General features: G+C 54.2%; 1 protein-coding gene across 1 annotated transcript; it reads left to right on the top strand.

Moving 5' to 3' along the window:
• The first annotated feature begins 924 nt into the window (after positions 1 to 924).
• RNF187 (ring finger protein 187) lies at positions 925 to 11,243 on the top strand. Its single transcript, XM_042999234.1, has 8 exons — positions 925 to 1,101; positions 1,788 to 1,948; positions 7,351 to 7,529; positions 8,017 to 8,822; positions 9,503 to 9,709; positions 10,262 to 10,354; positions 10,556 to 10,777; positions 10,919 to 11,243. The coding sequence occupies exons 1-8, from the start codon at positions 925 to 927 to the stop codon at positions 10,919 to 10,921; spliced, it is 1,848 nt and encodes a 615-aa protein (XP_042855168.1). The 3' UTR covers positions 10,922 to 11,243.
• The last annotated feature ends 1,099 nt before the right edge of the window (positions 11,244 to 12,342 follow it).

Below are 12,342 nucleotides of genomic sequence, written 5' to 3'. Positions count from 1 at the left end.
GGTAACTGATTATACACCCTCAGGTTGGGAGGCAGTCAGGGATAGAGTAAGTCTCTAAGGAATTTTGGAAGCAAGGTTTCCAGGACCTTGAGAGGGGCTGGCTGTTGTTAGGGAAACACCATTTATTACTGTTTAATAAAACCTCAGTAATGAGAGCCTTGAGATATATATCGGGGGCCATAAGCTTGGAGTATGATTGCCAGCATCTATCTTGGGGGACTTGCGATAAAGGAAGTAGACTTACAGGGTCCTGGGGGTCAGGATAATGTTAAGCCAAGATTCCCTTTTGCCCCCAGCAAAGTGTCCTCATACAGGCAGCTGAGTTCCTAGAGGGAGGTCACTTTGCCTATGTCAAGGACTTTTCAATGGGCTGTAGGCAGTAAGGGAATTTCATTTTTAAAACCCCTTTCCTTTGTTCTTGGGCAGCCAGGAGTGTCTGAGGAATATCACACATTCCACCAGGGGGTGGAGGGTGGGGAGTGGAGTTTGTAACCTGTCAGCTTGTCCTATGCTCCCTCACTATTACTTGTCTCCTTGAGGGTTGTTGGGGTTTCACTGCAAAGGAGGAGGTTTCACCCATGTGGAAATTGAGAATTTACCTACTTATTTTAGGCACTTGAGATGCCTTAGGGGCATCTGGGAAAATAAATAGGGAAGGATGGGGTGCCTGGGTGACTCAGTCAGTTAAGTCTCTGACTCTTGGTTTTGGCCCAGTTCACGATCTCATAGTTTGTGAGTTCAAGCCCTGTGTCGGGCTCTGAGCTGACAGTCTGGAGCTTGCTTGGGATTCCCCCTCTCTCTCTCTCTCTCTCTGCCCCTCCCCTGCTTGAGTGCTCTCTCCTTCTGAAAAGAAATAAACTCTAACAAAATTAAAAAAAAAAAAAAAGCAGATAAGGACACAGAGGTATCATACCAAGAGCAGCAATGCTACAGGAAAATCAGTGCTGTCCATGCAATCAGAGCGCTCCTGGACAGAGGAGATACTCTCAGAGTCTTGACAACTGGGCAACACAGACCCAGGGGATGGACAGAGAAGATACTCCCAGAGTCCTGACAGCTGAGCAACACAGACCCCAGCGAGAAGAGACAGGCCCTGAGGAGGTTAGGACCCAGTAATTAATTGGCCTCCGCATCCAACAGGAATTGAAGTCTTACCTGCCACTTCCAGGGTCACCTAGTAATCTCCTGCTCAGGAGCTGGAAGGGGCATAGGGTCTCCTTGTTGCAGGGCCATCCATGGAGAAGGGGCAGTCCTGGGGGGAAGTCCCTCCTCCAGTGTCCCATTGCTTTGCAAAGGGGGTAGGGAGTGGATAGCTTCTCCCTCTGGGGACACATGTGTGTCCCCAGTGTCTGGGTTTCCCTAAAGTGTAGCAGTTTCCAGTAGCGGCCATTGTTCCAGGGGACCGAGACCATGGAGGCTAAAGTGGCCAGGTCACAGGGCAGCCGGCAGTGTGCTGGTGTCCTGCCCTTCCTTTCCCCTTCTCTTTCTCTATCCTGGTCTTCCTCCTCTAAATCCCACTGATAAAACATGGAAGAGGCCACCTGCATTTGGGCAGGGGAGCCTCTCAAGTTGTCTTCTGGTGTCAGGGGTTGACCGGGCGAGGAATCAGTTGGCCAGCCTCGGATTCGGGCCCAAATGGGTACGGGTAGTTAGAGCATCCCTGAGCCTTTCTAGAAAGGATTTTTCTGGCAGCCTGTAGTGTACCTTAGCCATGTTAATTTGTGGGTTTAGATCCATTGTTTCATGCCTTCCAGTAGGCAAAGAGTTGTGATCTCCTGTCCACCTAGAGGAAAGACAAAGACAGTAACGATCCTTTGGGGCTACAGGTGTCCCCGCTGAACCCTAAGAGTCATCTGGATAGCCTGGGGCCCAGAGACATCTCTCTGGAAGCCCCAGCTACGGTTCCTGGGTCAGGGGAGCATCCTCCATCCGTGGACCTCTTGGTCTGGTGAGCCTCCCCAAGAGGGACCCCTGTCCACCCTAGTCGATGTGTCTTTCCTCAGGAGATGGGGGAACCGTCTTCCCTGTACTGAGACACCATCTAGTTTGGCAAACCAGTGTTGGGTCATTTCTTTCGCCCTGCCTCCCTCCATCCTCCCCAGACCAAAGATTTGGTCAAAGATCCTCCCTCCCACGCCTCAGGCAAAATGTAGAAAACACAAGTGATGAGAGCAGAGCAAGAGGATTTGAAAATGGTGGGGTCTCTGTGCACAGGGCTTTGGGAAATAATGTAGAAATTGCTGAGGTTCAGAGCCAACCGCCAAGAAAGAATTCTTGAGACGTCATCAGTGCCAAAATGTGGTTTTATTAGAGGGCGGCGACAGCACCAGTGGGCAGAGGCAGCACGGGGGGGTTGTGAGGAGTGACTGAGCCTATCAGATTTTCTCCCCTACAGCGAGAGGAAGACATCAGGGACCCGGAAAACTGAATCTATAGGTTTCTGGAAGTTTGGCTAGTGATTAGATTGCTTTTTTTCCTTGTAAATGATTGAGGCAGTTACAAACTGATGGAGACTCCGGTCAGGCATGACTGCGATCCGGTCAGATAACCACTTGTCCCCCCAACAAAGCATGAAGAGGACTAGGTCTTCCTTGAGGAATGTTACACTCGCCCTAGTTAGGGACTCCTCAGGGGGCTGAAAGTTGTAAGGAGATTTAGTTTTTTTTGTTTTTTTGTTTTTCCTTTTGCCTCTGTTTCCCACCTCAGAAAGCACAGGAGATGCAAGATGGGGGTGGGGGGGTGGGGGGAAGGGGGGTGGTCAGCGTCCCAGCTGCACAGAGATCAAGGGGGCGGCGAGGCCCCTCCCTCACGCCGTCCTTGCGGATCCGCCCGGCCCCGATAACACGCCAGCTGGACGCCCTGTCCTCGCCCTCGGAGCTCAGACCCAGACTCTTATGGACGCACGCGTTTCCTGGCAGTGAACGCAGAGAAGGGTGGAGCGGGAACTCAGGGAAGAGCGCGCCCCGAAAGGTCCCGCCTTCGCCTTAGTATTTCCACATTCTCCGGCTCCTCTGGTCCCGCCTCCGTCCTCCCAGTCCCCGCAGGGCCTCTTTCCGGTGCGCCATTTTGGATCTTTCCCAGCCAACACCGGGAAACCACTATGCAAATATAGTCTAATGAGGCCGTGGGTTACTTTGGGGCAGTAGTTCCGGGGAGGGCGCCTGCGCGGTCTGAGGGGCTCAGGGGGCATTTGGAAACTTCTACTCTGCTTCTGGGAGAAGTTGGTGGTTTTCGTCCTTTTCCTAACAGCTGGGAGGTACTGTTCCCTGCTCCCACCAGGCCCACCCCGCCAGCTGTAGCATGAGGGGCAATGACAGTTAACCACCTCCTATTGCTTTTGCGCCTGCCAAATGTGACATTTGCACAGTCAGGATTTTTTAAATTTTCATTTTATTTATCTTATTAAATTTTTTTTAATGTTTATTTTTGAGAGAGAGAGAGAGAGACAGAGTGCGAGCGAGGGAGGGACAGAGAGAGGAAGACACAGAATCCGAAGTAGGATTCCGGCTCCGAGCTGTCAGCACAGAGCCCCACGTGGGGCTCGAACTCACTAACCTTGAGATCATGACCTGAGCTGAAGTCAGATGCTCAACCGATGGAGCCACCCAGGCGCTCCTTATTTTATTTTGAGAGAAAGGGAGCGAGAGCATGAGCAGGGGAGGAGCAGAGAGAGAGTGAGACACAGAATCCTTAGCAGGCTCCAGGCTCTTAACTGTCAGCACAGAGCCCAACGCAGGACTCGAACCCACTGACCAAGTGATCTGAGCCAAAGAAGTTCAATCTTCAACTGACTGAGTCACCCAGGCGCTCCAGACTTTCTTTTAAAGCAAACTCTAGGGGCGCCTGGGTGGCTCAGTCGGTTAGGTCGCCAACTTCGGCTCAGGTCATGATCTCGCGGTCTGTGGGTTTGAGCCCCGCATCGGGCTCTGTGCTGACAGCTCAGAGCCTGGAGCCTGTTTCGGATTATGTGTCTCCCTCTCTCTGACCCTCCCCCGTTCATGCTCTGTCTTTCTCTGTCTCAAAAATAAATAAACGTTAAAAAAAATAAATAAAAAAATAAAAAAAAAAAACCCAAAACACTCATGTCACTTAAAAAAAAAAAAAGCAAACTCTATAGTGAACGTGTGTCTTGAATTCACGACCCTGAGATCAAGAGTTGCACACTCTAACGACTGATCCAGCCAGGCGCGGGCCGGAGTCTGCTTTTTTTTTTTTTCAATTTTAATGTTTATTTATTTTTGAGAGAAAGAGACAAGAGTGTGAGCAGGGGAGGGGCAGAGAGAGAGGGAGACATAGACTCTGAAGCAGACTCCAGGCTCTGAGCTCTCAGCACAGAGCCTGACATGGGGCTCGAACTCATGAGCAGTAAGATCATGACCTGAGCTGAAGTTGGACCCTTAACTGAGCCACCCAGATGCCCCTATTTTTAAAACATTTTTTAAAATACTTGCTTTTAGACAGAGAGGGTGGGGAGGGGCAGAGAGAGAGAGAGAGAGAGAGAGAGAGAGAGAGAATCCTAAGCAGACCCTATGCCTGATGCAGGGCTTAGTTTCATGACTCTGGGATTATGACCTGAGTGGAAATCAAGAGTGGGGTGCTCAACCCCCTGAGGCCCCCCAGGACTCCTTCCCCCCCAATCATCTCTTCTTAAACACCTGGTGTCTTCAATCATTTCCCCAGGTGTATAGCTGACCACATGGTTACCGTCCCTCTGGACAGCCTGGTTTATGAGAACAGAACTTAACATAGGGTGACCCCAAATGCTATAAAACAGATCAAATACACAAGGCAGACGTGGAGTAACTATTTCCTGTAATGAAAAGTGTAGGGGAGGAAAAACCTTTTTCCTTTACCCTTCTTTGGTTCATTGGCTGGGGCCCCCAGAATTAGACTGACAAGAGAAAAACAGAGTAAGGAAAGAAAAAGTTTATTAATGTCTATGGGGCACAGCACTTACAGGAGAGGGACGATGGGACAGTGTGATTGGAACCTCTGATCTATAGCCATTCCTTCGGAAGCACCAGTGACACCTGCACTTGGAACTGGCATCTGGATTTGGGAGCAGTCTTGTAGGACTGAGCCCTTCACCTGTGGGGCCTGCCCCTGTCCGTGGGTAGAACTGAGTTAAAATTGTACAGCGCCCAGCTGATGTCACAGAGAATTACTTGATGTTGGGGAAAAGCCTGCATTGGAATTTGGAGCAGATCTAGGGGGTTATGAAACAATGTTTGTGATTTCTCATTACCCCAAGTCTCTCATGCACACATTTTCAAATGGATAGCTACTACAATTCGCTCATTCTGTTATTGGAACTTGGAGGTTTTTGTTTTTTTCCTCAAGTAGGGATGGACAAACATTTCTCCAAAGCAAACCAAATCAGGAAAGGCTTTATTTCCATTTTGGGCTATTTTAATAGAACGTATTTTTTAAAAAAGGAATTCCAATGTTAAGAAAAATTTGAAGGTGCTTACTACATATTACTACACTGTCTCACAGAAGCAATATTTGCAAAATCAGGGTTTTGGGGGGGTCTGCTAACTTAGTAGTGAAAAAAGTCTTATGTTCCATTTCCTTTTTAAAAAAAATTTTATTTATTTATTTATTTATTTATTTAATTTTGAGAGAGAGCTTGAGCAGAGAGAAAAGGAGAGAGAGAATCCCAAGCAGGTCAATGTTGTCAGTGCAGAGCCTGACTCAGGGGCTGGAACTCATGACCTGTGAGATCATGACCTGAGTTGAAATCAAGAGTCAGACGTTTAACCGACCTAGCCTTCCAGGTGTACCTGTTCCTATTTCTTAATAACTGGTCAGAGTGGTGTATTCCCCCCCCCCCCCACCACATCTACTCAGCAATGCTGACTGTGTGAACTGACAAATCCCAGGGGGTAGGGCAGTATTTCTCCACTGTATTTTTCTGTACTAAATTTTATGAACCCTGTATTATTTGTGGCTGAAAACTTCCTGGCTTGGCTACTTACCTTTATTGTTCTTGATTATTGTTCCACTTCATCGTGGAGTTTGCTGAATTTCTTTCTTTGTCTCGCTCTTCCTTCCGTTCTTTTTTCTCTTCCTTCCTTCCTTCCTTCCTTCCTTCCTTCCTTCCTTCCTTCCTTCCTTCCTTCCTTCCTTCTCTCTCTTTTCTCTACATTAAGTTCTTAATTTACCCAACAAATCAGGTATGCTAGGCTTGAAGTCCTCTTTTGATGATTACTCCACAGAACTAACAGGCATTTACTTCCCACTGCCCATTTACCGTATTCTCAAGTCTGTGACATGTTTTTACAAACATACAAAAATGGAAACCAATGTAATTCGGAAGACTTTGCACTCATATGGAATAACAGACTAATTTTTTAACATTTAAAAGTAATGTTAAAATTAACAATACAAGAAACAACAGGTGTTGGTGAGGATTTGGAGAAAGGGGAACCCTCTTGCATTGTTGGTGGGAATGCAAACTGGTGCAGCCACTCTGGAGAACAGTATGGAGGTTCCTCAAAGAGTTTAAAAATAGAACTACCCTTCTACCCAGCAATTACACTAGGAATTTATCCAAAGGATACAAAGTACAGATTCAGAGGGTACATGCTCCCCCATGTTTAAAGCAGCATTGTCAGCAATAGTAAAATTATGGAAATAGCTCAAGTGTCCAACCAGAGATGAATGGTTGAAGAAAGTGTGGTATGTTGTATACATAAACAGACACATACATACTTATGCATACAATGGGATATTACTCAGCCACAAAAAAGAATGAAACCTAGCCATTAGCAACAACATGAATGGAGGTAGAATATATTATGCTGAATGGAACACGACAGAGAAAAACAAATGTCATTATTTCACTCATATGTGGAATTTAAGAAAAAAAACAACAGATGAACATATGGGAAAGGGGTTTGTTGAAAAATAACCCACAAGAGATTCTTAAATACAGAGAACAAACTGAGGGTTGGTGGAGGGAGGTGGGTGGGAGATGGGTTAAATGGATGATGGGTATTAAGGAGGGCACTTGGGGTAAGCAGGGATGTTGTATGTAAGTGGTGAATCACTAAATTCTACTCCTGAAACCAAAATTGCACTGTATATTAACTAAAATTTAGATAAATTAAAAGAACAAAAATTATGTAGTGGTAAATTACAGTAACTTTTTTTTTTTTTTTAAACTGCACGCTTGGTTGTTTTTAATACAACAAAACAGATTGCTCCTCCTCTCAATTCCCGACCCCCCCCCCCCCCCCCCCCAGTCCTAAAGAAATTCTAACAAATGTCCTGGGGCCTGTAGCTCTGGGTCATCTGGGATCTCTTTGGTCTGAATCTGTGAAAACTCCTGGCTCTGGATTCCTCCAGGCCACGGGATGCCCAGCAGAATGGACCACAGGCTCTGCGGGAGGGTTCACATGGAGCGGTGCATGCCCAGCGGCTGCACGGCTGCACAGGGAAAGGGCCCACACGGGGCGGCGTGTGCCCAGATCTTTCACGGGGAAAGGGCCCACGCGGGGCCGGGCGTGCAGAGGGATTGCATGGCGGTAGGTCCGCGCGTGGCGGTTGCACGAGGAAAGGGCACACGCGGGGCGATGCGTGTAGAGCGGTTGCTTGGGGGTAGGTCAGCGCGTGGCGGTTGCACGAGGAAAGGGCCCAAGCGGGACGGTGCATGCCCAGCGGCTGCACAGGGAAAGGACCCACCCGACAAGGCGCGTGCAGGGCGGTTGCATGCGGCAGGGTCCGCGCGTGGCAGTTGCACGAGGAAAAGGCCCACGCAGGACCGCGCGTGCCCAGCAGTTGCAGGAGGAGAGGGCCCCACCGAGGCCGTTTTCCAGCCCCGCCCCAACAGCGCTGGGGCGGGGTGCTCGCCGCCCAGGTCCTGGCAGCTTACAAAAAAAATTTAGAAATTAGTTTTCATATACTAATATGACACCTCTCCCTCTTGTTTACGAGTAATTTAAGGGGAAATGACCATCCTTGTAAGACTTCAGGGTGCGAGGACGTGGGCCGGCCGACGGACGGGAGAGTGAGGCGCACCGCTGCCAGGACCTGAGAGGGGGTGGAGTACATCGCTGCCAGGACCCGGGAGGGGCCGCGCGCACCGCTGCCTGGACCTTCCCGGGGAGAGTGTTGCTGCCGGGACTCCGAAGGAGGAGGAGCGCGCACCCCTGCCAGGACTTTGTAACGGGAGCACGGCTGCCAGGATCCCAAGGAGTGAAGCACACCTCTGCCAGGACCCTGCGTGGAGGGCACCGCTGCCAGGACCCTGCGTGGGGCGCCCCGCTGTCCCCGCCCCGCGCGTCCCAGTCGCCATCCTGGTCCACGTCCTAGGCTCTCCGGCCGTGTTCTCCATCCCCGTCCCCGGTCTCCGCCGCGTCTCGGGCCGGCCTCGCCCGCACTTCCTGGTCACCGTCCCTCCGCCCGCGCCCTTCCCGAGGGCCTCCGCCGCCGCCGCCCTGGCGCTGCCCGCCGAGGCCGCCTGCGCCCTGTGCCAGCGCGCGCCGCGAGAGCCGGTGCGCGCCGACTGCGGCCACCGCTTCTGCCGGGCGTGCGTGGTGCGCTTCTGGGCCGAGGAGGACGGGCCCTTCCCGTGCCCCGAGTGCGCCGACGACTGCTGGCAGCGCGCCGTGGAGCCCGGCCGCCCGCCGCTCAGCCGCCGGCTGCTGGCGCTCGAGGAGGCGGCCGCTGCGCCCGCGCGAGACGGCCCGGCCTCCGAAGCGGCGCTGCAGCTGCTGTGCCGCGCCGACGGGGGCCCGCTGTGCGCCGCCTGCCGCATGGCCGCGGGGCCCGAGCCGCCAGAGTGGGAGCCGCGCTGGAGGAAGGCGCTGCGCGGCAAGGTGCGCGCGGGCGGCGACCTGTGCGCGTCCTGTCCCCGGCCTGCGTCCCCCACCCCCCCTCCCCGGGCTGCTCTGACTTCCCCTCCCCAGCCGTCTGTCCTACACCCTCAGCAGGTGTTCTGTTTCCCAGCCTGAACCCCGGCTCCCCGCCCCCACACCTCGGCCGGTGTCGGATCCCCTCCCCCCCCCCCCCCCCCCCCCCCCCCCCCCCCGGCCCCTTGCTTGGTGTCCTGTTCCCCATCCGTGCTTTCTGGCCTTGGACAGTGCAGTCTCCATCCTCCGAGCGGGGCCCAGTCCTCCAGTCATCCCCGGTCCCCAACCCTCTGACGATACCCTGTCCTGTTTCCAATCCGGATTCCTTATTCTGAAGTGTGCTCGGTTACCCCTCATTTGCCGGACGGTGCCCTTTCCCCCTTCTTTCTCTCCTGGACGGTGCCTTCTCCCCTTATCCCCCAGCCCTGTAAGGCGGCTGTGCCCGCCCCACCCCTGGACCGTATTCTTTTTTCCCCACCTCCGACACTCCTCTCCGAGCTAGGATTCAGACAGTTCCGCCCCTCCCTGCACCGTACTGAAGACAGTGTCCATCTGCTGACCCCACCCCCGTATTTCACCTACCGCACCTCATTCCCCTCCTCCAGGCGTGACGTCACCCTGTGGCAGTGTCCCCTGCTCCCCCCCAGGTTCTGTCTAGTGGACCAGGCAGTCGGCCTGGGCTGTCACCTGCTGTGGTCCAGTGCGGCCCGCCCCCCGCCTTTACCTGGACCATTTTCATACTGGCGCTCCATGACCCCCACCCACTTGGTTCTGAAACCTTGGCTGTGCCGTGGACCATTGCGTGGGGCACCCGACCCTGGAGAGAAACCTGCCATTGGAGAGTCTGGGTGCAGGTGGGCCCAGGGGACCACCTCCCCTCCCCCTGAAGAGCTGGGGGCAGTGCTATTTCCGAGAGTAAAGATGGATCCTTTCTTGGTGCTGAGACAGGGTGGTCCGTGCCCACCTGAGAGGAGGGAGGAGAGAGCATGGCAGCAAATTATCAGGGGTGGGTCCTGGGGTTCGTGTGAGCCCCGGGCGGTGGCACTGGTGGGTGGTGGCTAGGGGCTGCACTGCCGCTAGCAGGTGGACAGGAGCTGGGCTCTGCTTCTGCTGGGGAACCCTAGGTCTAGGTCAGCGCACTCTTGAAAAGCCGTGCTCCATCCCTCCCATCGGTGACGGTAACACTGGGCCCCCTGCACCCCCCAAGGGGTGGCCTTATGTCTGGTTACCTGGTTATATTCTTGGCAGACCCTTTCCTATTGGAGTTCTTTCTGGGGAGAGCTTAGAGAGGTTGTTGAGACCCCCTCTGGTCCCTGCAGTCCGTTTTTGCTGAGTCTGCCCCCGGACCAGGTGAGGGGGACCCTGGACCTCTGACTGCACCCATCAGTAACCATGTGTCTTTCCAGGAGAACAAGGGTTCTGTGGAGATCATGCGGAAAGACCTGAATGACGCCCGGGACCTGCATGGTCAGGCTGAGTCTGCTGCTGCCGTTTGGAAGGCAAGTGTCCTCCAGCCTGGGGTCTACCCAGGGAGAGGGTGTGGGTGTGAGCCCTGACCCTATTTGGCAGGGATGCAGCGGAGTGATGCTGGCTGTGCAGCCAGCCCTTCTCCCCAGGTGGGCAGAGGTGAGGCGGGAGGCCCCAGGGTTAGCCCTGGGACACAGGTGTCCCTCCCTGCCGTCCACCTGCCTGCCCTGCAGGGACACGTGATGGACCGCAGGAAGAAGGCCCTGACCGACTACAAGAAGCTTCGGGCCTTCTTTGCCGAGGAGGAGGAGCGTTTCCTGCAGGAGGCGGATAAAGAGGAGGGGTCCACAGAGGACGAGGACACAGACCCGGCCGAGCGCTTTGGGTCACTGCTGCAGGCTGTCTCGGAGCTGGAGAGGAGGCACCGCAACCTGGGGCTCAGCATGCTGCTTCAGGTGGGCCCCCCATTGTGTCCGGGCCCCAGAGGAGGGTGCCAAGGCCCTGTGGGGTTGGGGGCAGGCATCAGCAGGTGGCTGGGGCGCCTCTGGCCTGGGTGTTTTCACAGCAGCTTCCTCTCCCTCCACACCCTCCTGCAGTGATGTCCTGCCCTCTGCTGGCTCCAGACGGTAACAGCTCCATCCACCCTGGCCTGTCGCCCAGCAGCTCCTCCATCACCTCCTCCTGGACCCGCAATGACCTTCACCCATGAGGGTCTGCACCGAGGTGCACACACAGGATGCATACCACGGGTGGCCACCTTGGGTGGGCCAAGACTGCCCCTAACAGTGTCCCTGTTCCCTTTCCCTGTGGGTATTCGTGGTCCCCAGGCTGTAACCGTTTTACCGTAGAGACCTGTAGCTACTGGTGGGTACTGTTGACCCCAATGTATCACGACTCTTCATAAAGTTCTTGTCGCTGTCACTGAGTCTCATTTGCCTGGGGTCTCCGTGGCCCACAGCGGTTGCCAGGCAGCCCAGATTGTGCAGGCCTGGCACTCACCCCATTTAAATTCCACCCACGATGGGGCCGCTCTGTTGGACATGCAGACCAGACCCCTGCACATGTGTGGGGCATCCAGTTAGGGTGCAGGGAAGAGAAGGCTCACGGCACCTGGAGGGGAGGGCAGGCAGGCAGGTCAACTGTTTGTGGCTAGAGCTCCCTACAGCATGTGTCCTGGGGCAGAGGACCAGTGCGGGTGCAGGTCACCCCCAGGCCTGCACGTGGATGCCATGTTCCCTCTCGCTCTGCCTCTGGCTCCCTTTGCTTCAGGTTTTCTCCAACAGACGAATGTGGCAGAGTTGTGACTTAGTGGTAGCATCATCATGTACATTAGGGCAGGCAGTAGTGACGCAGCACAGAGATGGGGATGTGGGGTCCTAGAATGTTGACACGGGGCCATTAAGGATGGCTGAGGCTGGGAGTCTTCCCAGATGGTGCAGACTTAAGGCCTGTAGGTGCAGTCACACATTCCCAGATGAGGCCTCAGCACTATTGCCCCTCTGTTTCTGAGAGTTTGGTTGTGGCTGGTGTTCATGGAGCCCAGTAGAGAGGGCTTGCTCCAGCCGGTTTGCCTGGCATCCCTCCTCCCATCTGCCTCCTCCCCCGCCCAGAGGGTCTCCAGGGACGTGCTGTATCCACACTGCTGCAGGAAGAGGGCTCCCGCAGATGGGACTTCTCTCTGATGGGCTCTCTGCCTCCGCTGAGTGACCCAGGCCAGCTGCCTGCCTTCCTTCTCTGTGGAGATGTGCTGGACAAACCGTGAGACCATGGCCAAGTAACAATAATCCTGACTCCTCAGACCCAGGGACGGTGCTAGAAGTGTCCCGCTCTAGATGTGGTGTGGACATAGGGAGGGCACTGTAGGGAGCCTGTGTCCAGCAAGCCAGGAACATTCTAGTGTGGATGGCCTGCAGTTGCAGCCAGGCCCACTGCCCACTTGGTAGTTTCTCGAAGTGCCCCGCTGGCCTCCAGGGCCTCGTGACTCACCCCAACTGCCTGCTCCCTGCTGGCACCCCCCACT

This window comes from Panthera tigris, chromosome A1, assembly GCF_018350195.1.
Source record: "Panthera tigris isolate Pti1 chromosome A1, P.tigris_Pti1_mat1.1, whole genome shotgun sequence".
NCBI classification, from domain to species: Eukaryota; Metazoa; Chordata; class Mammalia; order Carnivora; family Felidae; genus Panthera; species Panthera tigris.
Note: the sequence above shows the minus strand (reverse complement) of the source record. Positions and strands in the feature narration are given on the sequence as shown.

What these genes read in the sequence shown, in the direction of transcription:
- RNF187 (XM_042999234.1), top strand. Translation starts at nt 925, where the DNA reads ATGCTACAGGAAAATCAGTGCTGTCCATGCAATCAGAGCGCTCCTGGA. An exon ending in TCCGTGGACCTCTTGGTCTG is followed by an intron (nt 1,949 to 7,350) that starts GTGAGCCTCCCC and finishes GGATTCCTCCAG; the next exon opens with GCCACGGGATGCCCAGCAGA. An exon ending in ATTGGAGAGTCTGGGTGCAG is followed by an intron (nt 9,710 to 10,261) that starts GTGGGCCCAGGG and finishes GTGTCTTTCCAG; the next exon opens with GAGAACAAGGGTTCTGTGGA.